This window comes from Dermacentor variabilis, unplaced genomic scaffold, assembly GCF_050947875.1.
Source record: "Dermacentor variabilis isolate Ectoservices unplaced genomic scaffold, ASM5094787v1 scaffold_59, whole genome shotgun sequence".
Taxonomy (NCBI): Eukaryota; Metazoa; Arthropoda; class Arachnida; order Ixodida; family Ixodidae; genus Dermacentor; species Dermacentor variabilis.
In genome coordinates, this window is record NW_027460796.1 from 107,900 (window position 1) to 135,576 (window position 27,677).

General features: G+C 47.3%; 1 protein-coding gene across 1 annotated transcript in view; it reads right to left on the minus strand.

Moving 5' to 3' along the window:
* The window catches only part of LOC142569078 (uncharacterized), a 129,746-nt gene that overhangs the window by 60,821 nt on the left and 41,248 nt on the right, over positions 1 to 27,677 (minus strand). Inside the window, exons 4-8 of the mRNA XM_075678582.1 lie at positions 27,495 to 27,647; positions 21,387 to 21,498; positions 16,721 to 16,838; positions 9,101 to 9,204; positions 3,834 to 3,935 (exon numbers count right to left, since the gene is read on the minus strand). Coding sequence (XP_075534697.1) covers positions 3,834 to 3,935; positions 9,101 to 9,204; positions 16,721 to 16,838; positions 21,387 to 21,498; positions 27,495 to 27,647 — 589 coding nt within the window. The remainder of the gene's footprint in view (positions 1 to 3,833; positions 3,936 to 9,100; positions 9,205 to 16,720; positions 16,839 to 21,386; positions 21,499 to 27,494; positions 27,648 to 27,677) is intronic.

Genomic DNA, 27,677 nt, shown 5'->3' on the forward strand with positions numbered 1-27,677 from the left:
TGTTAGCTCACTTCTACATATCTGCCGCCATAGAAATCCGTACCGACGGCAGTAGCCACGGAATCTGCACTATTCTAGCCCAAGCACAGCATGGTGAGGACTGTGTTACTGCTTATGCTAGCCCCTTTGTTTTACCTTCTGAGCGAAACTACTCGATCACAGAGAGAGTTGTCTATCTCCCTCTACGGTCGGCCTTTCACCATCATTACTGACCCCCATTCTCTCAGCTGGCTTTCTTCCCTCAAAGATCCCACTGACCATCTGGGTCGTAGGACACTGCGACTTGAAGTATACTCGTATAGCGCCTTTACAAGACTGACCGCTTGCACCAGGATGCTGACTACCTCCACAGATATCCCGCAGATCCACCAGACTCTGCCCTTCAAGATACCTCAAGATTTCTGCCGAATAACAACTTCATTGATGCGTCTCTGCGCAGCATCATAGACAATTGGGGCTCCCAGGCTCCTGATCCCTCCCTCCGTTTTTTTGTGCTTCAAAACTACGCCTCATATCGTCGCAGTTTACACCCTGACGGTCCTGACCTATTGCTTGTCATCCTGGCTCACCTCCGTTACAGTGTCCTGGGCCAGTTTCACCACACACCAACGGCGGGACATGTCGGCGAGTTATGCACATACGACCGCGCAGGCCACCATATTTATTGGCGTGGGACGTCCCGCTCATTGCGGCGTTACGTGGGCTCGAGCGACCTTTGTCAGCGCCACAAAAAGTCGACCACTCGCAGGCCATCTTCAACCTCTGGGCCTCGGTTTACTGGAGACCTCGGGCCTCGGTTTTCATGTAGCCTTTGTTCACCTGCACCGAGCCGGTGCTTTCGCCACCGAATGGTAGTGTTATGAACCAGTTGTTCTGCCTATATAAGGAAAATGTGTTACAGTGTACAGCGGACAAGACGAGGACGAAGTGAGTCTATCGTCTGCCATCTTTGTTGTTGCTGGCTCATTGTATATTCTGTAAATAAACCCACTTTTCTTGCGATAGCCACGATATAATTCTCTCAAAAATATAAAAATGGATGTATAGTGTTCTGATAGCTTCCGCAGGCCAACACGCCTATGGCTGCGCAACATTCAGCATGCGACCTGCTCAAGGGTCTCAGATGCAGTTGCTTAACCGCAGCGCACATGACAAACAAATTGCGCAAGACAGCGATATGCATGTAGTTTCATGTAATTTGTTAAAAACTAAAGCGAATAAAAAATCTTTCGGTGGTAACCATGAAGTCACGGGCTTCAGGTTTGAGGTCTTGCGCCCCTGGCTCTAATAATTGAGATGTGTAAAACGTATGTTCCACAGTTAACCCATCATAACCCATCATAAAACTGCCCAAGCGATTTTCATAAAATTTTGTAAACTGTGAAAGAATAACATAGCTATGACATCTTCAAAGAATTATCGAGAAATACTTATTGGTCCTCAAGTTACAATAGTACACTACGTCTAGTGCATTGGGTGCATGGGTTTTAATTGCTAAGTCAATGTCAGTGCGCTTTTACGCCTTTTTGTAATATATATTGAAGCACCATTTTTTGAGACACCAAGTGGCTGCATACTACGTCTTCATGATGCATGCTCGGCTGTGACAAAATGGCCATCGCAGCAGCTTTCCAATTTTTTGGCGTAGTGACCGCGACCCTCCGCCATCAGCTTCTGAATTCATATTTAGTGGCACCCAGCAAGCACAGCAAGAGCAAAGCCGGCATTGCGAGCGCGGCTAAGGTGTCATCAATAATTCTATGGCAATGAAACCATTTTGGCGGAAAGTCGTTGCAGGCTTTGCTAACCTACATTAAGCGGAGACGTGGCTCACGTCGAGAGCATCGGTGCGGTCGCCGTCACTTTGCTCCTCACCCGTATATTCAGCTGGTTCTGGCGACTCAATCAAGATATCAATGCCCTCTGATATGTTTTGTGAACTCTCAACTGCATCCACACAATCGCGAAAGCAACAAAACGGTTTCCTTCAGAAGAGAAACTCTGTATTCATGCCGAAACTCTTATAAAAGAATGAACTCCGACTCTCAACTCCTAACGCTCATTGCGCTATATCAAATACGCCAAACTTTCAACGCGTGTTCCATTCTTTAGAATAAAACCGCACATTACACTTGACATTTTTTTCGTTCTAACGCACTCAACCTATGCACAAAACACCGGAAAATGCACAACTCAAACGAAGTAGGCGAGCATAAATAAAATGAACAACCAGTACACATTCCAATTAGTTGCAAATTCGCCGTTCTGCTGAAATTGGCGCTAAAGTTTCACATATGAATGAAACAGTACATTCTACCCTTCCTTAGTGTGTATGCGCGTGCCCCTTTGGGTACAAGAAATCGCAATATACAAAAGGAGATATTCAGCTGTTGAAGCGGTAGGGATGCGAAACTCAGTGCACAAGTTCTAGTACAGTAGGCGCTAATGGGTTAAATTCCCTTGCCAGTTGTACCAATATTCAGATATATGAGAGGTAAATAGTGGCGAGCAGTATTAGTGATGGACAATCTCTCCACTACCATATCTGCATGCCGTAATAAGGGTCTCCGTAGTAATAGCCAGCTGTTGCGTTCGTCGTCATATTTTGCTTGACAATCTGAAAGACGTGGCATTTGCGTAAAGGTATTCCAAATGCATAATAAAAGTTCTCAAGGTGACTCAGATTCCTGCCGCAACCTTGTATGACATCTCCTTGGCCGCCCCACTCCATATGGCACTCGTAGACTTTTACTGTCTGTCAGAAAAACACTGCTAGTCGAGCTTCCTGTGGCGCTAAAAAGCAAGCAGTCTTCTTCCAGCTGAGCCCACTAATCTGAAATTCTGGAGCTTGCAAAGCAAGCTCCAGAATTCCGCAACGCTCAAACTGATAACGGCGTTTTTGCTGAGTTATTTTGATCAACGTAGCACGCCGTGCCGCATTCCAGCGGTGTCAGCGCGTTACACGACCGCCGCTCAAGCCTCATTGAGTGTCTCACAAGCGCTGGCTAACACTCCCAGGGTTTTTTACTATGAATCAAATACCCAAGAAAGTGGTTGGGGAAACGGCGCCACGGTAGCTCAATTGGTAGAGCATCGCACGCGGGTTCGGTTACCACCTGCGGCGAGTTGTTTTTTCATCCACTTAACTTCCATTACTTTATCGTTTTTTTATTTCATTTATTAAGCACAAGTAATTTCCCCTATGTTGTCCTTGGTGTCAGTGTTTGCTGGCTTCTTATGATAAGGCTCCTAAAAGACGCTTGCTTCGACGCAGGCTTACGAAGTCGTTGGCTAAGCGTGCACGATGTGCGCGCAGCACTGCGTCCCTACGAAATAAAAAGTGCTCCATCTATCACTTTTACAATGGCTGGGACGTTTTCAGCAAGGTACATTGAAGTATATATACATACCCACGAAACGAAGAGCTAAATGTTAATAATACCGCGTCGTTACGCATCTACCCACATAAGGCACGCGAGAAAGGAAATCAGTGCGATGGGTTACCTGTTTCTCTGTTTAACATTCCAATGTTGGTTTCTCAGAAAGATCACTGCTCGATGTTTCGCATAGTCGTCTACGACTTCCAAAGTGACGAGTTGCAATCAGGAAAGTAATTAGCAAATGTGATATGTACCTAAGCTTAATTATCTGTGTTCTGAAAAACATACTGGTGCTTTCTCACATTTCCTTCTTAACAATATATACTTTGCTCAAATTGATGCATATTTTTTTAAGGATCGCTTCATGTTATCTCGGACACCCCATATATACCTGGAACTCCAAGGCATGGAGCACGAAGATGCCAGTTAAACGGCACGCAGATAAACACTCACAAGCTTGTGGTCCTCCGTCACCGCCAGGCGGCACAGGTAGGAGACACCAGCTGATCCAAGCCATGTGGGACCTGTTGGCTGACTCATGAGGATGCGCGTCCACTGCGACAGTAAACAAAGTTCTGAGTTAGTAATTCTAGCTTCAGCCGAATGTGCACAGCGAAAACTTGCGATTTCGAAAATTCCAAAATGGATGCGTTTATTCGCACGATATCATTGTGCTTCGCGCTCCGAACTGCTCCAAATAAATTATCGCCAAGGCTTGTTACTCCGCTTGCGAAGGATTCAGCTGGGCTGTTACGAGCATTCACGAGAGATTCCACAGCAGTGCTGACATGTTACGTTCACCCTCTCGAAAGCGACGCGAAGTTTGAATATACAAGGAGTCGCGAAAATCCACTTTCCTGTAAAGTAACAGGCCTGTCCAAGTTTTGGTTCAGCTGTGAAGAGCTCATTCCTCCCTAGCGGCACTGTCCTCAGTGTCGTAAAAACACGTCCGGTTTCACAATGAGCGCGCGGTTGTGAACGATAGCCCGCAAGAGAATGTGGCTCAATACTTGACGTAATATGGACATTTAATTTAAACGCTCTTTCAACTGTTGCAGACGACGGTGCCTGCTTGTAGCTCTCGTCATCAGCAGCTAAACCAAACGCAACGAGTGGGGATGGGAATTAAAGCGCTACAGTTAAACCACAACACATATCGAATGGACTTATTTCACTCCTTACAAAAGTGGCATGCTTACAAATTATTTATCAGCTGGGTCATCTCATGCAATGTGACCGTAATGCACGAAATCGCAAGCTCTATACCGAGTTGTATAGAATTGCGGTAGAACGGCAACTTTTGAAATTTTTCTCTCATATTTAATACCTGGTGTTGAAACGGTCAATTGTTTTGATGACGCTTGTTACGACTCATAATGAACAAGCGCCACGGGTTTCAGCCTCCTCTTGCCTGAACGCAGAGTAACGCATGCGAGTGCCAGCTACGACGGCTTCGAATTTTTCCGGACACGTATGACAAAACAAAAATGTTCTTTAGCTACTCTTCACAAGAACATGTGCCAACCGCTCTTGAGCATCGCTCAATCATATCGTAATAATATGATGGCTGTTGGATTGCCATTGGAAATCAACACTTCGGAAGGAAAGCCTGTCAATTCTTCCTCTCACAACGAAATATCGCCGCAGCTTCCACTGTGTTCTCAGTTAGCATAGCGCATAGGGCATGGCATCAAGAGAAACAAAAGGGCAAAAACGGAAAATTATCGCACACCAACGGACTTGTTGCAGTCAGAGTTATTCGAACTTCCCGTGAAACTTTTCATGAAAGTGCTACTCGAAACGACAAATAAGAGGTGCAATTTTATTGGTAAATGCGTGCAAAAGCCGCTGGCTCTCTCCTCCAGATGTGGGAGCTGTATTATTTGGCGTTGAGGTTGCGCACACGTAAATGTTCTGTTTTCTGCAGCGCGTTTCGTAACATAGCGACTCGGCAACAAGTCGCAGCGGCCGCCAGAACGCGTACCACGTAACCCAGGTGGTTTTACATAACCCACATTAGGCCCCTTGCCTACTACACGGTCTCCGGGATCGAGGAATTTTACAGCGCGAGAAACACATCCAGATGGGCCATAATCTGCAGAGAAATTAAACAAAGCGTCTCTTTACTAACTCATTGTAATGTACAGGGCTATATTTCGTACAGTGAAGACATTTAAGCACCGTTCATTCATTCATTCGTAATTCTGCAGAGAATATTGCCGGGTCGCGTGTCAGCCCAGTATATAAGTCTAGTCAAACTGATTGGGCTGCCGAATTGCCCATGTAAATGGGCTATATAAGTCGAATCGCCGGCGAGAGTGCACCAAGCGCTACTAAGCCGTTTTCAACAACCTGAATTCATACAGGGACTCATTACGCACTTACCGGTATTCTTTCTTTTCGGATGAGTGGATTCGAACGCCTTAAACACATCGGAAGCGGGGGCATGCAGGAAAACTCACTTGCGCGAGAAGAAGCTACATGCAAACGTGCCTCTTATCACAAGAAATAAGACAATTTTTTTTTACACCAAGATTTGTTACTGCCACAAGATTCGGCGGAAAATGAACGCACCAAAACGATCCCTATTTGAAATAAACTATAGTGAAACGCGACTAGGGGAGCACATTAGACTTGTGAAGGCTGATCGGTTAGCAAACTTAAAATTGTGGGGATTTAGACTCACTGTGGTTGAGCAACGATTGCGCGCCAACCGTAATTCTCTCAAGGAGTATCAAGAGAAAGCAAGCCATCTCGTGCGCAATTCAACTAAGTGGAACTAAGACCGGCACAGCTGCTCTTGAAGCTTGTTCATCCTGGCCTCATATGAATCTAAAATAAAATCAATTTTTTTTAACATGCGCCTGTTCTTACGTGCAGTAGGATCGTTATTCTAACAGCAAATGTCCACCTCTCCCAAAAGATTCAAGATAAAAACCTCAACATTTGTTTATATATACATTGCTTACATTCCTTATATTGTTATAACCGCATACGTAAACATACGTACAAATGTCAGATAGCGTAGGCATTCTTATGGTGGGTGGAAGTGTGACACGCGACGTTTGCAATAAATTTCAGGAACTCTTCACATCACATAGGGCACGAAATTGGCCCGTTTCATGCGGTGTCGTCTGTAAGCGCCAGACCGATACTTCTTGCAGGATGCACTTTCGCGGACGCCTTCTGCTTACCATTACAATAAAGAACAGTACTTCAAACTGGGGCCGAAGTGCTGCCCACACCCGAAAATAGACAAGTTTAAAACGCCCTGCTTGGTCAGAAACGCCGCTTCTCGGGCTAAGGACGAGGGAGCGGATCGTTTTATCAAGGGATGTGTCGATTGTCTTCCTCGAGGGCGACCCAATCACTGCAAGAAACGCGAAAAGGCAGGCTTTGTTTTTCCTCGCTCCAGGAGGAGGGCCAGAAGCTGCTCCTTTCGGACAAGGAAGGTGGCTTCGTAGTCGCCCCTGCAGTGACCTATCATCCCAAGGCTGAGCAAGCCATGAGCAGCCAATTCAACAACGCAAGCGAAGTCAAGCCAGCAAAGGTTAAGGCCGAAGCAGCCAATATGTGCGAATTGTCGAGTTTGACTTAGCTGGCATCCTCTGCGAGGGCCTCAAAGGGCGTAACGTATCCTGTGTTCATCTCGGCAAGGACACATAAGGTGGAAACCCCTTTTCGTGTGATTGTGTTGGAGCGGGGATCCTGGCAGCGACTCCTAGGTGCTTTCCTGCAAAAACCCCTGGGAAATCTGGAAGTGGACGACCCTTTCTTCATCCTGAAGCCACATGAAGTGTCTACTTTCTTGCAAAGTGAGTGCCCACGCCTTTTCCGTTGATGTCAATGACTTGTACTATTCGTTACCAAGTAACCTGATTTGAGAGGAAGTTAGTGATTGTATCGATAAGCATAAAGTAGTTTCAATATACCTGTGGAACGAGTGTCGGCAGCTTCATGGAAATGTTCACCTACTACCTAAAATCCCCATTCATTTGTCATGACAATAAGCTTTTGATTCAAAAGCCAGGAGTGTGTATAGGTTGAAGTTTGGCACCCGTACTTTGCGACATTTCGTTGGCACGCTATGACAGGGGCTTGATCGCTCACATACAGCTGACAACCTTAAGAATAATCTGCTTTGTTTACGACTTTTTACTATTTTATTCAGTTGACCCTTGTGACACGCAGTTAACCTCCAAGGAAATTATAGACGCCTTCAGTGCGATAATGAAGCATTTAGCATTAAAAACGGAAGAGCCCAACAATGACCGTTTAAGGTTTCTAGACACTGAAATTGCTTTTAAACCTCATCACGTGTGCTGTAGCTACTCGTCTCGCTCAAAGAAAGCGCTTCTCCCGCTTTTGTCTCCACACTCCAAACTCGTAAAACGAGGCATAGCTAAGGCGTGTTTGCGAGCTGATCTCAAGCGTTCTTGCGAGCATTCTGTTGAACAGAGCTTTTCAGCCCAAGTTAACAGACTAACATCAGCAGGCTACCCGACCAGCGTGTTGCGCAGTGTTGCTGGTGACCTTGTAAAAGAGTTAAAGAACGCCGAAAAAAAAACTATGCAATCACCGCCTTCGAGATATAAGCGTGCCGTCATTCCTGATGTGCACCGCGCTTGCCATAACATTATGAAGATTGCGGCCAAGCCAGGAGCGCGGGTTGCGTGCAATGCCGCTAACAAACTGAACGGCTTGTGCAATATAGTCAGCAGGGCGGATGCTGTCGCAGTGTAAAAGTCGCTATAAGAATCATGTTCGCTGCTTCATTGATTGTACAACGCAGGTCGTCTAAAAAATCCCGCTCTATTCTGAACGTTGCTATACCGGGCAAACGGGGAAGTGCATTAATAGAGACTTTTAGCATGTCCGCTATTCTGGCAAACCGGGGCGGTTTGGGTGGATTACCGGATGGTCGAGAGCGTAAACGTGGTCGGTCAGATTGGTGGCGCCAGCTGGTGGTGCAAAGCTCAACCACCTAAACACAGAGCCAATTACTATATTCTTCTTAGCTGGGGAGTAAGCTTTGGACAGCGGCATAATTGTGAACACAATTACGCCGCTGCCGAGAATTTGCACCAGCAGCGAAGCAGAATAAAGCAAGTTACTGCAATTTTAGTTTTGTGTCTGATTGAGCTCTACAACACGAGACGGCTGCACCGCTCCGGCCGCTCACGTTTACGCCGCTGACCATCCGGTAATCCGCCCAAATAGCGGACCGCCCAAATGCCGGAATACCGCGCAAATGCCGGAATAGCGGACACGCTAAACGTCTCTAATGATCGCCTGCGCGACCATGCTGCTTCACTAAAAGGAAACCCGCACAGTCATCTGGCTGCCCACTGTAACACGTGTGGGTAGCACCCTGATCTTTAAGAAGCCAAAATAATTGGCAGATTTAGTGAAAAGCGCGCGCGGGAAACCTTGGAGGCATTTTCCATATTCACAAGTGACGACACGTGCTTCAGTTCAGCCCCCCTCACGTTATTAACAAAAGAACTGGATTACCTCCGAGGCTGACGCTTATCCTTTCTTTTCTGTTCTTTATGTCACATTCAATGATGCCTTTATATGCTGCTCCTGCAAATGAAGCTTATGGTTGCTAGTCAGCGCTCTGTCCTGTGCACTTTACTCGCTCGTCCTGTGTTGCGCTGTTCCTGTTTTTTTTATTCTAAAGATGAACCAACCAGCCCCTTTCATCACATCCTGCTTACCTGGTTGGCGATTTTCGCGCACATTCCCTCGGGCGTGGTTGTCTCCTCGAGCACAATGAACCCAAGGCTCTCCTGCGTCTTGGATGCCTTCGGGAATACCAGGTCTGGAAGAATCGTTTCGGGAAAAGAAAGCCAGAAAATAATAAACATTCAAGAAGCTACAACGAAAAGCAATGGGCATGCTACACCCACCACATCTGAATGTATAGCACGCTGATATCGCTAGGCTCGAGTGTAAATAGATCCGGTATTTAACGTTAATTTGTAAATCACGCACGTGTTACTTTTGGCATGGCCTTGATCGTCTTTATCGATGTGGAGAACAAGTTGAGGCCTTGCAATTCAATGGCGCAAAATAAAATGTTTTCGGGAGCAATATATCTAAATATAGGTTAAAATAGATTCAAGGGTTTACCGCGCCAAAAACCACGATCTGATTATGGGGCTCGCCATAGTGGGGGACTTCATTCTTTGGGAGTGTACCGGATTCGTGCACGGGCGTCTTAGCACTTCGCCCCCTTGGAAGTGCCGCCGCCGTGGCCAGCACTTTATTCTGGGACCTCGTGCATAGCCGCGCAACGCCAAAGCCAATAAGTAGATACGGCTGGTTAAATGTCTGTTTGAAAGTGAATAACTACACAAGTGGCAAAAAATGCTTTGGAAGCGCTTTCAATGCACTTTAGCACCGTAACCTATTGCAATTTAGCTGGCCTGACATTTTTGAGGCGGCGGCAATACGTTTTTCATATACAAACCCCTGTGTAATTCTGCTCTTGGGGAACATATTGTGCAAGCAAGAAAAAAAATCTGCAAATGTACCGTGACTGCGACGCCCGTTCAATTTCTAGTCTCGTGCCAAGGACGTCTAAGCCTGAAGATGAAAATGAAACTGCTGTGTGGTTTAAGAACACCAAAAATAATGTGTTGCAACATGCACGTAATGAATCCGTCAGAGAGGATTTATTTGCTAACGAAATAACAAATCACACTTCTTTACTTAAAGTATTTTCAGCATGTTCTTAACAAAGAGCAACCAGTGCAAGCACGGCACACGGACAATGTACGGCCTGCGCCGGCATTCAATCTTTTATTGTGCCAGTCAGCTGGTTAGATCCCCTACAAAGAAGCAGAAAGAAGATACACAGATGGATTTAAAACTCGGTACAATTTAAGCTACGCGTGAGACAGTATGTGACATGGGTGAAACTACAGTAATCCCAAACGGATGCGATCTATCCATAGGTAAAGCCTCCGTTAGCATCCTCAGGGTAGTTCGTGCACATTTCGGGTGTTTTTTATGAATTTATACGCGTTCGTATTTAACATTTTCCCGCCTACTTAGGTCATTGGCAAGCATAGGTATACCAAATAGGCTCTCTGTGCATAAGACACCGCTTGTGAAACCAACCGTTGGACCAACTTCTGTCACTTAGCACCTCGCATTGTGAGATCATGAACAGCCGGTTACCATTATCCCTCAACAGAAAAGTGTATAACAGCTGTGTCTTACCAGTACTCACGTACGGGACCGACACATATTTGCCGCTCTTCAACGAACCTTTTTCACGCCGGCATGGCTTACTGTAGATGCTGAACTTGGCAGGTGCCGCGGTTCAGCGAAGCCCTGACGCCAACATGGGTCAGCAAGTGTGGGCCGCGCTTCAGTGAACGTCTTTGACAATAACTTAGCTAAATTGTGCTACTGGGAATTTGCCGCTCTACGATGACGAAAGAGATGCTGGGTGGAATCAAATGCACGTCGCAGGGTTCCTCGAGGGCAGTAAGCGGACGCTTTAGAAGCCTGCATCACAAATGCACTGGCTGTATAAGTGCCCATTCTTCAGTGAGCGCCTTTCACTCCAACGCTTTAGGTGACCTGCGCCATCAATGCACGGGACATGTGCCACTTCTCAATAAACATCTCGCCAACTTGGATCACCGAGTATGTGCCACTGGCGGTGCGGCTAGCGGGCGTAGCCTTCGTCGGCACCTGCGCGCTACGGACTTCTCGGCATCGCCACCAGATGGCGCAGCGTGTGAAAAGAGTGAACAGACAGTGAAGTTACAGGGCCAGGAAATACCTCGGGTAACAGAATATAAATATCTTGGCATATGGATAAACTAAGGCAATAGATATATGCAAACACAGGAAGAAACAATAACAGTGAAGGGGGAGAGAAATGCAGCCGTAATGAAGCACAGAGCGCTATGGGGATATAATAGGTACGAGGTCCTCCGAGGAATGTGGAAAGGTGTGATGGTTCCAGGACTTACTTTTGGAAATGCGGTTGTTTGCTTTAAATCAGGGGTACAATCAGGACTCGACGGTAACCAAAGGTCAGTGGGTCGTCTCGCATTGGGCGCTCACGGAAAGACTGCAAATGAAGCTGTGCAGGGTGATATGGGCTGGATTAGTTTTGAAGTGAGGGAAGCTCGCAGTGAAATTGAGTATGAAGAACGGCTGAAGAATATGGAAGAAGGTGTGACCAGTGGCTAGGTCATGAAGAATATTTTGATACGCATGCGCAAGCCTGGTCTACCTGTGTATAAACACACATGCTTCTCGCAATAAAGCACTCTTTCGTTTCCTGCTGCTCGGCTGTCTACATGGTGTCAGAAGTAGGGACGGCGGTTCGTTTTGCTACCGCCGCCAGTCGGCAATGAATCATTCCACGGACCGACTACAAACGCCCCTTGCAAGAATGGCGTCGACTCTGCTACAGCCACCAAGGCCACTCGATACGACTGGAGACATGTTTCACAACTGGACCGTATGGAAAAGTGAGTTTGACGTTTTTGCTACGGCGACGGGACTTACCCAGCAGCCTAAGGAAGTTCAAGCCGCCACTTTTCTGATGACAATAGGCGAAGACGCGAGACGAACGTACTATGCTTTTAAGTTCGACAGCGAAGACGAGAAGAAAGACCTCAAAATCTTTTTAGCAAAGTTCGAGGCCCATTACAAGCCATCTGAGAACCTAACCTTTAACGAATTCCGATTTGGCTCCAGGTACCAACAAGAGGAAGAGTCCTTTAATGACTGGCTCACGGAACTGCGAATTCTCGCGAGCAGATGCGAATTCGGTGAGCTCAAGGAACGGCTGATACGAAGCAGAAAAATTCTCGGCATCAGAGATAAAGACTTCCAGCAGAAACTCCTCTCGGAAAACCCCTCATTTTCAAAAGCAGTAGAAATGTGCCGCGCACGAGAACAAACCCGCGTAAAACTTCGAGAAATCCGAGCTAGAACGGCCGACGCGACAGTCGCCGCAATAAAAGCGAGAGCAACGCCTTGCTCCAACTGTGCTCTTGAAAAGCACACAAATGGGAAATGTGCGGCTCAGGGCAAACGCTGCAACAACTGCGGTAGAAGCAATCATTCCGCTCGAATGTGCCGTCGGACACAACAAAGATCAAGGTCAGCGTCATGCGAAGTCCAGCAGGTTGTTTTAGGAGAGGACGAAGAATACTTCCTTCACACCTAGAAGCATATGCTATCGCCAGTGAGGACCGTTGGTCGGCGTAAATTATTATCGCAGGAGCGGCGGTTGACTGCACCATCGACACGGGAGCCAACTGCTGCATCATGCCTGAGACGATGCTCCGAAAACTATCTACACAGTCGGCACAGCCATGCTCGACCACTTTGCGTGCCTTCTTCGGCCACAAGCAAACGGCTTTTCAGAAAATCACCTTGACTACATCTTACAAGGCTCACAGTTGCCTAGCGGAATTGTTTATTGTACCCCAGGCCGCTCCAGCAACAATCAGCGGCAATATTGCAGAACGCTTGGGACTGATAATCCGCGTACGCTGAGTCGACGCGCGGCCAATGCAGGACCCAAGTGCCGTATTTGGTGATGTATTCCAAGGCCTCGGAGAACTGAAGGGTGTTACGTACCACATTCAGCTCAAGCCAGGAGCACGAGGCAGCGTCAAGCCAGCCCGAAGGGTGGCGGTTGCTCTTCAAGAACGCGTGAAACAGGAACTCGATAAACTGGAGCGCAACCTCGTCATTGCGAAGGTAACTGAACCTACTTACTGGTCAAGTCACATGGTCGTAGTGATTAGAAACGACAAAGTACGCATTTGTTTAGATCCTTCGGATTTGAACAAGGCCTTACTGAGAGCACTATCATATGTCGACATTAGAAGACGTTGTTCCTCGCCTGCATGGGGCAAAGTACTTTTCAACTTTAGATGCGTCATCAGGATTTTGGCAAATTAGGCTAGACGAAGAATGTTTCCAAGGCCTTCGCGCCTGTCTAACAAATGCACCTGTTCTCGCCTATTTCGAGAAAGGAATACCGCTGACGTTGTCAGTAGATGCAAGCCAGAAAAGGGTGGGGGCAGTTCTTCTGCAAAACGGACACCCAATCGCCTACTCATCACGGTCGCTTACCGAAGCGCAAAAGAAATATGCGCAAATCGAGAAAGAAATGCTAGCCATTGTTCACGGCTGCGCAACGTTTGAAGACTACTTGCTAGGGCAGCCAGAGGTCATCATCGAATCTGATCATCGCCCCCTAGAGTCAATATTTAAAAAACAGCTTTGCGAGTGCCCGTTACGCTTGCAGCGTATAAGACTCGCTCTTCAGAGGTTCCCTATAAGAGTGACCTACAAGCCAGGAAAAGAACTGTTCCTAGCGGATGCGCTGTCACGCTTTCCGAACAAGACTGAGCTGAAGGAAGAATCGATGGATTTTCAAGTACATGCTCTTTCTTCGCTTCCAGTCTCCGATCGGCAACTGCAGGGAATCCGTGAAGATCTACTGAAAGATGCAACAATGACTGAATTGTGTAGCTACGCAAGCAACGAATGGCCCGAGAGCAAGCAACAGGCATCCGAGGCCGTACGCGCGTACTGGAATTACCGCGACGAACTACATGCCGAAGACCGTCTCCTCCTAAGAAGCAACAAACTCGTCATTCCCGCCACAAAATGACAAGAAGTACTTCATCTACTCCACGCGGCACACGGGGGTGAAGAAAAAATGAAGGCAAGAGCCAAAGAAGTAATGTACTGGCCTGGCACGTCGGCGGATATTGCAGCTCTTGCGAAGACTTGCCTACTTTGTCAAAGGTGCAAGAACAGGAACGCCAGGTTACCCATGCTTAGTCACGACATACCTACTCTGCCGTGGCAAGTAGTCGGAGTCGACCGTTTCTACCACGAGAGCGATGAGTACCTGGTGATGGTAGATTTCTATTCTTTTCTTTTTTTTCGAGATCAAGCAGATGCGTCGAACAACAGCAGAAGCGCTGACAAACGTGTGCATGCAGATTTTCGTCACTCATGGCATCCCAGCAAAAACATGCAGTGATAATGGCCTCCCGTTCAATAGTGCGTGCTTCCGCGTTTTTTCCACACAGTTGGACATCGTTTACGAGACTTCCAGTCCGCATTACACTCGCGCTAACGGCATGGCTGAAAGGGCCGTCCGAGAAGCAAAGAAACTGCTCAAGAAGTACCGGTATGGAACGCTGGAGTTCTACAGTGCCTTGCTAGAATGGAGGAACATGCCAAGGGACGACCGCCTGAAGTCGCCCGCACAACGACTCATGGGACGTCAGACGAGGACTAAACTGCCAGTACTTGACTACCACCTCGAACCACAAACCGTGCCAACCGAAATTGTCCGAAAGCGACTCGACGAAATAAGGCGCAAACAATGCGTATTCTACAACAGAACAATGCGAAGTCTACCGGATATTCACAGGGGCTCCACGGGGACTGTTTATGATACGACACACAGGACATCGGCACCAGCAGTTGTCATAGGCCCGGGAAGTACACCGCGCTCTTGTGTCGTTGCTACAGAGAATGGGCAGCATCTACGACGCACGAGGGAGCACCTCAGATCAAAAGGACAAGCTTTCCCCCCGCAGAACGAGTGTAGGATAGCGACCCCTCAGTCCTCCCCTCAGCCGAGCAACACCGAGCAACAAGCACCTCAAGAGGCGCTCCGTAGAAGCACACGACAGCGTAGAGAGACGCAACGGTATCCTCTCCCAGAACGCCACACATAAACAGTTCAGTAGAAGCTGTGCAAACTGACTTATTAGTTGGTTGTGCAATCTTTAGTACAATCTCGTTTTTTTTTCTCAAAGGAAGGAAGATGTGACCAGTGGCTACGTCATCAAGAATATTTTGATACGCATGCGCAAGCCTGGTCTGCCTGTGTATAAACACACGTGCTTCTCGCAATAAAGCACTCTTTCGTTTCCTGCTGCTCGGCTGTCTACAGAAGGTAAATGGGCTGGGAGAGTGTTGATGTATCTGTACAGGAAAAACATTGATTCACAGTAGAGGAAAAGAACTAGGAAGCTTACCAGCAAGTATGTGGCCTGTAGGTCTAGCGGAAAGCCAGAGAGGTTCCAATAATCTCATGGGTGGCGGCAATGAAAAAGGAACCTGCCATGAGTAACTACTTAAGAGGAAAAAAACGAAATCAGGAAAGAAAATTTATGATAAGTCAAAGGGAAGCTCATTACTTTTCGAAGCGAGATCGGGATGCCTTAGAACACGCACCTATAAAGCGATATATAACACGGAAGAAGAAGCATGTGCTTGCTGCAGTAAAGCTAGGGAGACTATGGAGCCTGTTTTATTAGAATGTGAAGAAGTCTACCCAGCGGTCGATTTAGGCGCCCCTGGACTCCTTGAAGCACTTGGGTTCAGCAAGAGCAGTGGAAAAGTAAACATGTTCGCAATAGGCATTAGTAAGAGGCGATTGGAGGATTGGTGGAAGAAAAGTAGGGAAACGACAAAAACGGAGACATACAAAAGCACAGTTCGAAATAGGGGATCAGAAAATTTGGGTGGGATAGTTCATATCGTATTCTTTCTTTTTTTTTTGTTGTTGTTGTTGTTGTTTAACCTAGGTAGAACGTTAGGCGGTATAATAGCGAGAGCTTGGTGGCGCAACCCACCGCCCCGTTCCAAAGAGGACGCGCATAACATCCATCCATCGAAGTGCAAGAGAAGAGATTGGTTGCCGCATGACGCGATTCTTAGCGCTCGCACGTACCGGCGCGCCAGGCGCTTCGAACGCAGCATTCGCGGCGGCAGCGCTAGGTGTCGTCGCTAAAGCGGAATCCCGATGCAGCACGCGCCTCACGCATAGCTCGTTTCGACGGTGGCATACGTTCGGTCGCTATATTGACCCGATGCTAAACGCATTACTGTAGACAGTCATCGTGAGACAAATTCCGTTGCTTTTTTTAAGAGCTTTATGTGCACATGGTTTATATCTGCATATTTATTTTCCACAATAATTGAGGGGTTATAAATCACGTCACCTGTAATAAAAATTTTATTAGTTAAGCAGTGCGGTGTCTTGTTTTGTTATGTTTTTCTCCCACTTTTAGTGCCGCTAGCTCACAAAATATTTTATCGTACGACTGAGTTATTCGTGTTATGTTCATAGCGTCAGCGCAGATACTCAATGCGTCATCACTTCGAAACGTGCACGTTTCGAAGCAGTTACACTGTTCCGTACACGATGTACACAAGACATTGCCCAGTAATGCACGCTGTACAAGTAAACACTTTACCGTAACAGCAATTCTAGCATAGCCTAACCTAGGAAACTCCGGCAAAATAGTTTCAATACGCACCAATCTTTGTGATCAGTTCTTTCGCGGGGTCCTGGAAATATTTGGCGAGAAACTCGAAGGCATTCTTGGCGGACGCCGTCAGGGCCGCATTTTTATTTTGTGTGTAGATGGCTATCTTCTGCAAACAGAAACAAAGCTTGGATGACGTGTTGGTAAATAGTGATGCGACGCAAAAATATTGTAACTTAAGTGAAAACAATTTTTTAATTACCCAGTGTAAAACCTTAAGTACAAGCGTGTGTGTCTCAAGCAGTTCTCATTTTAAGACACGCGCAATGCTGGGTATCTATTTGCCTTTCGAACACTTGCAAAATCAGTGCTCGGTATAACAGATAACCATAGCCCCTATCGCTGCTATGGTTAACCATTGTCTCGAACCAAGCTGTAAGAGCCGCTCTTGAAGATACTAGCAATAGTCGCATACAAAACGTTGTGGCCAACAAGGAGATTGCAGATATCCTACAGGACGTTTAGAACAGGATGATCGTCAAGAAGTACAGTAGCGAATTGAAGGTAGGTCATTATCATCGTCATTGTCATCATCAGCCTGTCTTTATTTTCATTGCAGGACGAAGCCCTCTCCCAGGAATTCGAAATTACCTCTGTATTGCGCTGCCTCATCCCGACTTGCACCTGCAACTTTCCCAATTTCATCACCCGAACTAATATTCACCCGTCTTCGAGTGCGCTTCGCTTCCCTCGGCACCTATTCTGTAAATCTATGTCCAGCGGTTATTACACGGCCTGACTCGCTCCATTTGTTTCTGTTAAGGGGCCCCCCTCCAGGTCTGGCCATCTTGAGCTTCGTGTCTGCTAAGTATTACATCGCCACGCGCCGCGGAAAGAGCTGAAATTTCGAACCGACCGCCGCTTGCCCTCCTCCTCGCGGCCGCCGCGCTCCCAGCCGCAGAGTCGGCGCATATAGCACAAGCGTGTCTAGGTACACGGCAGTGCTGTGATGACGCTCATAGCGGCACGTGATTTCGAGAATTATTCAAAGAAACATGTGTTATGTGTGTCATCCGCTGCCACAGTAGACGATATAAAGTTTAGATAAATAAACACACACACCGAATGTCTGCGGTGCTTTCTTTTTGTTTTGTTTTACTCCGCATCGAAGCGAGAGAAATGTACTTCCGTTTCGTCTGCTTGTTCCCACGTCGCGCCGTCGCGAGCGCAGACAACGAAACTGTCATTTCCTGCCGAGTTCCAGCGCGCGATCATGCTCTGTGATCCGCTTGTGTCTGCCTCAGTATTCGTGTAGCACTGGCTTATACCGCCAGTAAGGCGTCCTCTTACACAGCGCACAAAATCGTGCGCTGCGCGAAACGAGACAATCCCAACAGCTCGCACGCGACGCCGTCAGCGGAAGTGCGCCGAGCCGCAAAAAACAAAGCGAGGAGAAAAAGAAATGTACGCAGGGCCCGTGACGTATGCGACACGCGTTTCTCGAGCTGCGGTTTGGGAGAACGCAGGGAAGGAAATTGGCTTGCGGAGGCTTCAAGGGGCGAGTGGAGAAATTTTCCTTCCTTAAAGAGCCCCTCACCCGTTCTCGCCGTATTGAGCTGACAAGCGCAGAGCATACATTGCGCGATAACGATCGTGTCTGCAAAGTATTATATCGCTACGCGCCTCGGAAAGATCAGAAATTTCAAACCGAACGCCGTTTTTCCTTTTCCTCGCGGGCGCCGCGCTCCAAACCGGAGGATGACTTAGCCGCGTCCCTGCGCCTATCGTACTTGAGCATTACCTCCTAACTTGTCTAGGAGGTAATGGCTGAGTCCGCAGTGTGACGTCGCTCGTGGTGACACGTGACCTCGCGGATTATTCAAGACAACATATGTTATCTGTGCGATGTATTCGTTGAATTGACGAATTCAAACTAAGAGAAATAATAAAGGACCCAAACGGAACGTTTGTGTTTTTCGTTTTACTTAGCGCCAAAGCAAGAGAGATGTACTTCCGCTTCGTCTGCTCGTTTCCACGGTCGTGCCGTCACGTGCATAGGTACCGAAACTGACATTTTCTACCGTGCTCCAGCGGGTGATCACGCTCTGCGATCCGCTTGTTCAGCCTCAGTACTCGTGTAGCACTGAATTATACCGCTAGTCATGTTTCCTTGTGCACTGCGCGCCAAATCGTGCGCTGCGCGAACGAGACAACAGCTCGCGCGCGACGCGGTCAGCGCAAATGCGTAGCGCCGGCAAAAAAAGAAAGAAAAAAAAACGAGGAGAAAAAGAAAGTGAAGGTGGGGCCCGTTACGTATGTTTCACGCGATCCTCGAGCTCCGGCATAGGAGAACTCGGGGAAGGAATTTCGCTTGCGAAGGCTAGACGGGGCGAGTGGAAAGGGAGCCTCGCTATGCAGTGGAGCCCGCCTGCTAAAATCATGGGTTCGCGGCACTGAAATATTGCTATCTCGTCTATTAATTTGATTTGAAAACTTCTTGCGGCAGAAAGCTCCCTAAAGGACACGTAACCACTTCCAGCGTATAACCAAAATTTGCTATAGGACCTGGTGAAGGGCCCTTCAATGTAGGTCAAGCGCACAAAGGCAAAGAGCCGTACTTCTAACCAGTTGGAAGCACTGACCTCCACTAAATAGGCAGTGGGTGGAAGCAGCGTTCTGCCTTCTCGCCATCCGTGTTTTTGTGCGCATGTCCAACCAGTTCGATGCAAAGCTCTGTTTGATTTCTTTTCGCCGTCCGTGTCTTTTCGCGCTTGACCTGCCTTAAGGAAAATGACGCCGTACCATCTAGCTCTGATCCCTACCCTTGTTAAGTGTATAGAGGGTCTTTCTTGACAGTGGTATCCGGTTCCTCAAATCATGGGTTCACGGCACTGAAATATTTCTATCTCGGCTATTAATGAACCGATTTATCTGATTCGCACTGCTCTTACTCACACGTTATGCTTCTACATTTTCCCTCCACTGCTCTTTGTGGTGTCCATAACTTGTTCTCGAGCTTCTTTGGTAACCTTCAAGTTTCTTCCCCATAAGTTAGCTGCGGTAGAATGCAATTATTCTGCATTTCCTTTTTAAACGACCGGGTTAAACTTCCTGTCAGGATTTGGTAACGCAGGCCGTATGTACTCCAATTGATTTTTATTCTTCTGTAATTTATTTCTCTTGATCAGGATCCTTTGCAAATAATTTATCTAGATATGTGTACTAGTGCATAGACCTAGGGTAGTCTAGCGATCATGAATTATTGCTTCCTTTCCAGGCAGTTGAACATTACCTTTGTCTTCTTAATTACCTTACTCTTCTAGGTTAAGGTCCTCATTAATTGAACGTAGGTGTGAGGCATATTAGTGTGTATCAATGTCATAAGCTGTAGTTCAAGAGGGACAACGGACCCTACAATGTTATAAATAATGAATACACGACCATAATAAGTCAGCCATTTATCTGGTGGGAAGCAGCACATTAGTGATAAATGAAGGCAGGGTCATTTGATTGGCATTAATATATTGTGGCTAACACACAGCGCTCTGGAAAACAAACGCACGCGAGCTGAGTTGGATTGGAATGGGCCCTTTTTTGTTTATTTGCAGTTGACGCACAGATTATAATACAAGATAAGCAGAGGAGAAAGACTGCTGACGATAAGATGAAGAATAAGTCTAACTGTCGAAAAAGCTACTGGAATCGAAGACACGAAAAGAACCATAAGCAAGATACGGCTTCATGTACGTGGATGGCGCGTCCGTATCAGGTAAATTAACCAGAATTTACATCCTGCCGAGGTACGCTATATTACAAAATTAACGGAACAATAAAGCTTTAGCTTAGGAGGGCCATAAAACGAAACAAAAGCACAAAACAAGTAAAGTCAAGTGGGTAGAACACCATGTGAGGGTGTGTAGCAATCTGGCGTGAAAATCTCTAGAGCTTTTGTATGAGAGCTTGCTTGGCCACAAAGCATAGTATCAAGCCGAACGCTCGTGCTCTACTGAATCACAAAAGCGTTAAAGAGCACGATATTATTGCTCGAATGAAGAACCGAGCAGTCAAAATTGAAATGTTGCGCATTCACATAAGCTCGTATCCCAGTATTTCTTGAACAGTCCCACTAATGTACAGAAAATGCATCTTTCTAGCGACAATATAAATATTTCGCGTAACTTACAGCAAACAGCTTAGCGCTCTCATTGCAACAGCAATACAGCCATACAGTTACCTTTAAGTGAAACTAAACTTTTGTTGGCTAGACATCTTTCTATCATACTGACCCCACTAGTGACTCAAGTTTCGTTTGCATTGAGCAATACGAAAACATGATAAAAGTTAATGAACCTTAGTAAAGCCACTACAATATTTCTTAAGACAAAAATTAATAAGGCGCTACTTCGAGACAAGAAACTGCAGTACAGTGGATGTGTGTGCTTCCTACACGCTGGAGAAATATTCCAAGCTCACACGGTCTCACTGTATTGCAAAATTGGAGCACGCACTTCCAAGACACATCAACTCGAATGCCGTTGGTAGGCAAAAAAAATGTGGATCGCTTGCAATCAAACTCACTAGTCGAGATGTCAAGCTGTCACTAGCATTCACTTTGACTCTTGCACTATTACCAAGTTCAAGACGGTACCCCGCCATATTTGAGACATGCACAAAAATCTAACAACCGCAACAAGAACTATCCCGATTCCGTACTTACGCCTGGAAGGACATTCGTCCGCTTCAGAGATGCTGGGAATACCACCCAGGCAAGCATGTCCAGAGGCATGGCCAACGTATCTTTGAACTTGACGGTAATCATGCTACCATTCCTGCAAAGTAAAAACAGATACGTTTTCTGCGAACTCTTCGGTGCGAAAGAAACAAGATCGAAAGAAGCGAAGCGTAAACACAAACAGTGAGCACGTGGCCTTCGACTGGGCAGTGGTGCTTTTAGAAGAGCTTTGGATGTATGCGCAGCCCACCACCTCTGCGCGCATTGAACCTGAGAAGAGGCGTTATATAGGCAGCTTACTGGAGTAACTTGTTCCATAACTTCAACTACGCATTTCGGACTCACATTCGAGGACGTAGCCGTCGCCACCAGATTTCTGGAAAGGCGCCTACTTGGATGGCGCCAGGGTTTACCTATACACTTACCTGGCCCCGTCCCCCATTGCGGTGGTCACCATGCTATTTGTGCTCTACATACATAGTGTTGCGTGTTCGACGGATAGAGTGTTACTCATAATGTTTGGTCTTTGTTGCTGGCTTTGAACTCTTTAATGCGTTTAGCATTCCTTGGATAATTCACGCACTTTCTGGGGGCTATCTATCTGTCTGTCGGCATGTGTGTCTGTCTGTCTGTATCTATTTATATATCTATCTATGCATGTTTCCATGTATGTCTGTAGCTAACCACTTTCCCGCCTCTGAGTAGTCAATGGTCGAATGGGTGCCGCGTGGAGCTGCTGTGCTGAACCAACCATCGGACCAACCTGGGTCACAGAGTTTGTGCCAACGTGCACATAAGGGCCGCTCTTCCATGACCGAATCTCTCTCACACCAACAGACTTCCCTGTAGGAGCGGGTAGGCCCCGCTGTTCGAAGAAAGACTTTCAGGCCGACTTGGAGTACTCGCTATGTGCCGCTCGGTGTGCGCTGGCCTCCAGTGAACCTCTTTTAATGTCAACATGAGTCGCTGGGTATGTGCAAGCAGGTGTGCGCTCCTCTTCGCTGAACACGGTAATTCGGTATGCGTCACTGCGAATGTGCCAATCGAACCCACGTGACACGATTTCCTCAAGAACAGCAGTCCGCGGCTTTAGGAGGCTTCTGCACAGATGCACTGGCTACGCGCTTTTCAATAAAGGCCTTTTCCGACACCGCCTCAGCGAGCTGCGCCATGAATGTACTAGGTATGCGCCGTTCTCCAATCAACCACTCGCCGACTTGAATTGCTAGTATGTGCCACTGAGTATGCGGAAATCAAGGAAAAAAATTAGCGCTCAGAGGAACCAGCGCGCCCCGCTTCGCGTATGGGAGGTCACGCGCGGACTTCGCAGCAGTGCCACTACACGGCGCAGCATTTCCAGAAAGAAGCGCAATTCAGGAGCCTTCTTGCTACGTGACGCGTTTCTAAGGCGTCATGCATTTCTGAGGCCGTGAGCAGGCTTCGCAGTGGTGGCGCCAGACGCCGTAGTGTTCATAGGAAAGCGCGAAAAAGGAATCCTGCTGCAGTACACGCCTCATACCTACTTCCTTTCGACGCTGGCAATACGCTGTCACTGGATTGATCCAGTGCTAACGTTATTACCGTCGACAGTCATCGTGAGGTCAGTTCCACCGTAATTTTTTTTTGCTGCACGTATGTTCCTTTACTGCAAGTGCTACTGTGATCCAATTTTTTCGAGTATTCTTGCGTGATTTGAATTTGCTTCACGCGTGCTAGCATGAATAGCAACGAGTGAGGTTGCTGACAATATGAGGACTTGCGAACATCTGAATGTGCTGCACAGTTCCTCGTCAATGAATGCGTGGAGCAAGTTCGCAACATCTCAAGAAGCATATGATTATGAGAATGTTTAAATAAATGTTCTATTCCCTTCTGATTCACCAACCCCCCCCCTCACCCCATACCACAAAAAGCCAAAAACATTCCGGCCAATCAAAAATTCATGACGCCTCCAAGAATTTTTTATTTAGCAGAAAAGCCACCAACTTGTCATCACGACAGACATCATCACCCCGCGCAAGTACTACTACTGCGATACTGTCGCGTGGGTAGTATATATCGTTCGTCTATTCGTCGTAGTTCGATGCGTTGGGGTTTGAAGCCTTCTTGTTAATGTGATTTATTTTTTCCAAGAACTTGCTCTGCAATATCGTGTAAAGAATTTTATTTATGGTACGTTCCGCAATAATACTTAGTCTTACTGGAGAACCCGAATGCCGCCATTCTATAGTTGTCGGGTCAGCCAATGCCTCCTTTACTAGATGCCTGCCGCGTGGTCCGGTAAACGCGGTTCCGCGCCCTCTCCCTTTTCTCGTCTCCCCGAAAAGGCAACGAGCGCTGCTCATGGCGAACGCCTGAAACCTAGATCACGTGCTGCGACCTCTTAGATTACCATGGCATCTGTCACCGTCTCTGAGGCCCGTGAGAACGCTCGCTACCAGGCGCATACGCATATCGGCGCTATCAACGAGCAGGTGGAAGCATCCTGCCGCCGCCGGAAGTTGAAAAGGCTACGAGTGCCGCCTCACGGAATTTACGCGGAACTAAGGGAACCGCTGCTGCAAGGGAAAAGCGAGCGACGCGGCGGGAATCTAGTTAAGGAGGCAGTGGGACAGCGCACTGAACGTAATAAACGTACACTTTCCACCAATTACTGCAACACTAAAATATCGCGTTGAGCGATGCACATGTGTGAAAGTGCCGATTCTGTGCTAAAATGATCAGGCGTGAGTTGAGAAAATGTGGGCACCTTTACGACAGTGCGTTCTCAAAACCTCCCTACCATTTTCATATCAAATACGTTTAGTCTCTCCGACACGAACAGCTCATCACTCTTCTTGACAGGAACAGCCAAGCCCACTGCTCGACAGGAACAGTTAATACACTCCGCTCGAGAGGGCGAAATGAATCCTTTGTTCAACAGGAAAACATGACCACATCCTCTGCACAGAAAAATCATCGCATTGCTCTACAGGACGAACAGAAACGTACTGCATATGCAATGACAAAAGCTCTCAATAATAGATGTAAAGCACGAAACAAAACAAAAACCTAATTTCGCACTTTCGCTCACGGCGCTGACCTACTAGGTTAGATCGCTTACTATTTGCGCATAAAGTCAAAGTTCGCAACTTCACTGGGTAAAATTATTCATGCGAAAGTGACAGGTATCCTGGGAGTTTTGGTCTCTGTGTCACTTTTCTTATGTGTTTACAACACCATCACAGCTGTTAAAGCCCGCTCTTGTCCCGATGACAACGTTTTGTATCTCGTTAGTGCTAATAATCAATACGACTAGCTGTCCAACACTTTCATACTTCTGTGAGTGAAATGCTAAATACAAAATGGCAATGCGAAAAACCGCAGCGATCAGGTTTACTAACAACAGTGCGCCTTTCTAATACACATAAAACTACATCTACAACATAGCGCGCCAACACAACGGACTACATTTACAGTTGATGTAATGTCGCACAAACATGTCGCTATCGGTGGGAATGCGCATAGAGAACATAGCAAACATAACTCTTATACGATCTGTACTGGAATATGCCTCGATCTTTTCTACGATCCCGTTTCCACGCATTCCATATTGACAACCTTGAATGAGTGCGAAAAATTGACCTTTTAATTCAGTTAGCACCGATATGACCGCAACTTCTTACCCTCGTCATCGCACTCATCATTTGAAGCTCCAATCCTTGAGGCATGGACGCACATGTGGTCTCATTAACCGACTGGATTATATTTCATATAGAAAAATGTTCGATTCATGTGCTAAAACACACCGATAGGTGACTGCTTCTCAAGTGCGACGTTCTGGTCCTTCGAACGTTGGGCCGCTCAAGCGCCACTTCGATTCTTCCCGAATTTTACAGTAAAGCTGCATATGGCCAGGATCTGGCAGATCGTCTCCGGGAACAAATGATGCGTAGAACGAAAATTTTTCATACGTGGACCGATGCACAATATAGTTTCATACCGGATCGACCCGCAGCGGAGGTCAAGCAGGCGTTGAGCACTCCCCATACGTGTGCCTATCCGAAGATTAGTGCAATGCCAGGCCGACCCGCGGCGGACGCGAAGCAGGCGTTGAGCACTCCCCATACGTGTGCCTATCCGAAGATTAGTGCAATGCCAGGCCGACCCGCGGCGGACGCGAAGCAGGCGTTGAGCACTCCCCATACGTGTGCCTATCCGAAGATTAGTGCAATGCCAGGCCGACCCGCGGCGGACGCGAAGCAGGCGTTGAGCCCTCCCCACAGGTGGCCCAATGCCGAAGATGGCGCAATGCCGCGGGCCGAGCCGCAGTGGAATTGAAGCAAGCGTTGAGCACTCCCTATACGTTCGCCGATCCGAAGACAGTGCAATACCCGCCGTGGTTGCTCGGTGGCTATCGTGTTGGGCTGCTGCGCACGAGGTCGCGGGATCGGATCCCGGCCGCGGCGGCCGCATTTCGATGGGCGCGAAAACACCCGTGCACTTAGATTTAGGTGCACGTTAAAGAACCCCAGGTGGTCAAAATTTCCGGAGTCCTCCACTACGGCGTGCCTCATGATCAGAAAGTGGTTTCGGAACGTTAAACCCTATAAAAAAAAAGACAGTGCAATCCCAGGCCGACCCACAGCGGAGGTGAAGCGGGCGTTAAGCGCTCCCCGCACGTGGCCCGATCGGGAAGATGGTGCAATGCCGCGCGCGAACCGCGGCGGAGGTGACGCAGGCGTTGAGCACACTCCATACGTGGACTGATCCCGAAGGTAGTGAATACCGGGCCGTCCCGCGGCGGAGGCGGAGTGTAGTCTTTCCTAAAAAAAATGTCTATTCATGCTTCTGTGTATATTTTCGGTTTGATGCTGATTTATTGAATTATACCTGTCTGTTCACTTTTTACTTGCTTCTATTAAGTTTTCAAAAAGAAGTATTTGATAATTTACCAAACTATGACTTGGCTGTCATAATGGGCTTTAACGACAATTCTTGTTCTTGGGGCAGATAGCACAGTTGAAGACATTGAGCTCTCAGAGGCAATTCACTTGAAGCGACTTTGGCAACAGAGATAAGTTTCGACATAAGCCTCGCGATAATTTCAGCATCATGTGCCACTGCTCCACTGCAGTGCAGGATAAAAAAAAAAGCGGTTCAGCGCCTACATTGGTAACGTATATCTCGAAACTGGGCGGCTGTAACGTAACGGTATTTCAAACTTTTTAATACCATTTGTGCAATCTAGCTTCCAGGATTATTAGTCGAATCTCGTTCGGGTTATTCGCCTCGAAAGCAAACAAAAGTCCCCTCCATTAAACGAAGAGAATGCTGCATTGGCCTGTTCAAACAACGCTGGTACGCGACGATCGATGCTTGCATCGGCAGTTACGTAAATTAAATGCCAGGAAAATGCAGCAAAACAGATGGAAAAGCTTTGTGCCATAGCGCCCTTGGTGTGTATAAATTGGGCTGCGAATGCGTCAGGCTTTGTAAATCACCGGATGGGATTCCTATATTTCAATGTGTGCCCTGAAGTAGTTGGACGAAAACAAAGTTAATTAGTTAGCTTCTGCAAAAAATTCACTTGTGAGTTTTGGTGTTTTTTTTTCGTGCAAGCAATCTTAGCAATTTTGCGCAGTCTAGCTCACGAATAAAACAAGCAGTTGCAACGGTGCACAGTAGGTGCGCCATGCCATTGTCTTTACGATTAGAGCCTGTAGGGTCTTCGTCATCCTTTGCTTATTTCCACTACAGAACAAAGGCCTATCCCAGCAATATCCAATTAGCAATGTCTGGCGCTACCTGATTCTAAATGGTGCCTCCAAATTTGTTAATTTCATCATACCGCCTAATTATCCGCAGTCTTCAACTGCACTTCCCTTCGCCTGGTCGCCATTCTGTAACTCGAATGGACCATCGGTTATCTGTCCTACGCATTGCGTGGCCTTCCCAGCTCAATTTTATTGCTATTAAAGTGGACTATAATATCGACTGCCCCTGTTTGCTATCAAATGCTATATGACCCAAAACTACGAGCTCATCAGAGGCAAGTGAACGTCACGGGCGAAGGGCATTCTGTCGCTGGAAATGAGTGCTCGCAGTACTCACACTTCGGGCTGTCCGTCCAAGGCCGCATTCGCGACGGCTATGTGCCCCTCGGGAATCTGCAGCGTGAGCGCCACTGGAATGTTCCAGCCGGTCCTCTCGAAGCACGGGAAGGCGGCGTGCGCCTCGCGTTTCTTGAGCTCCATCTTGGCGACCCTGAGCCAGTAGAAAACGAGGCGCCATTTT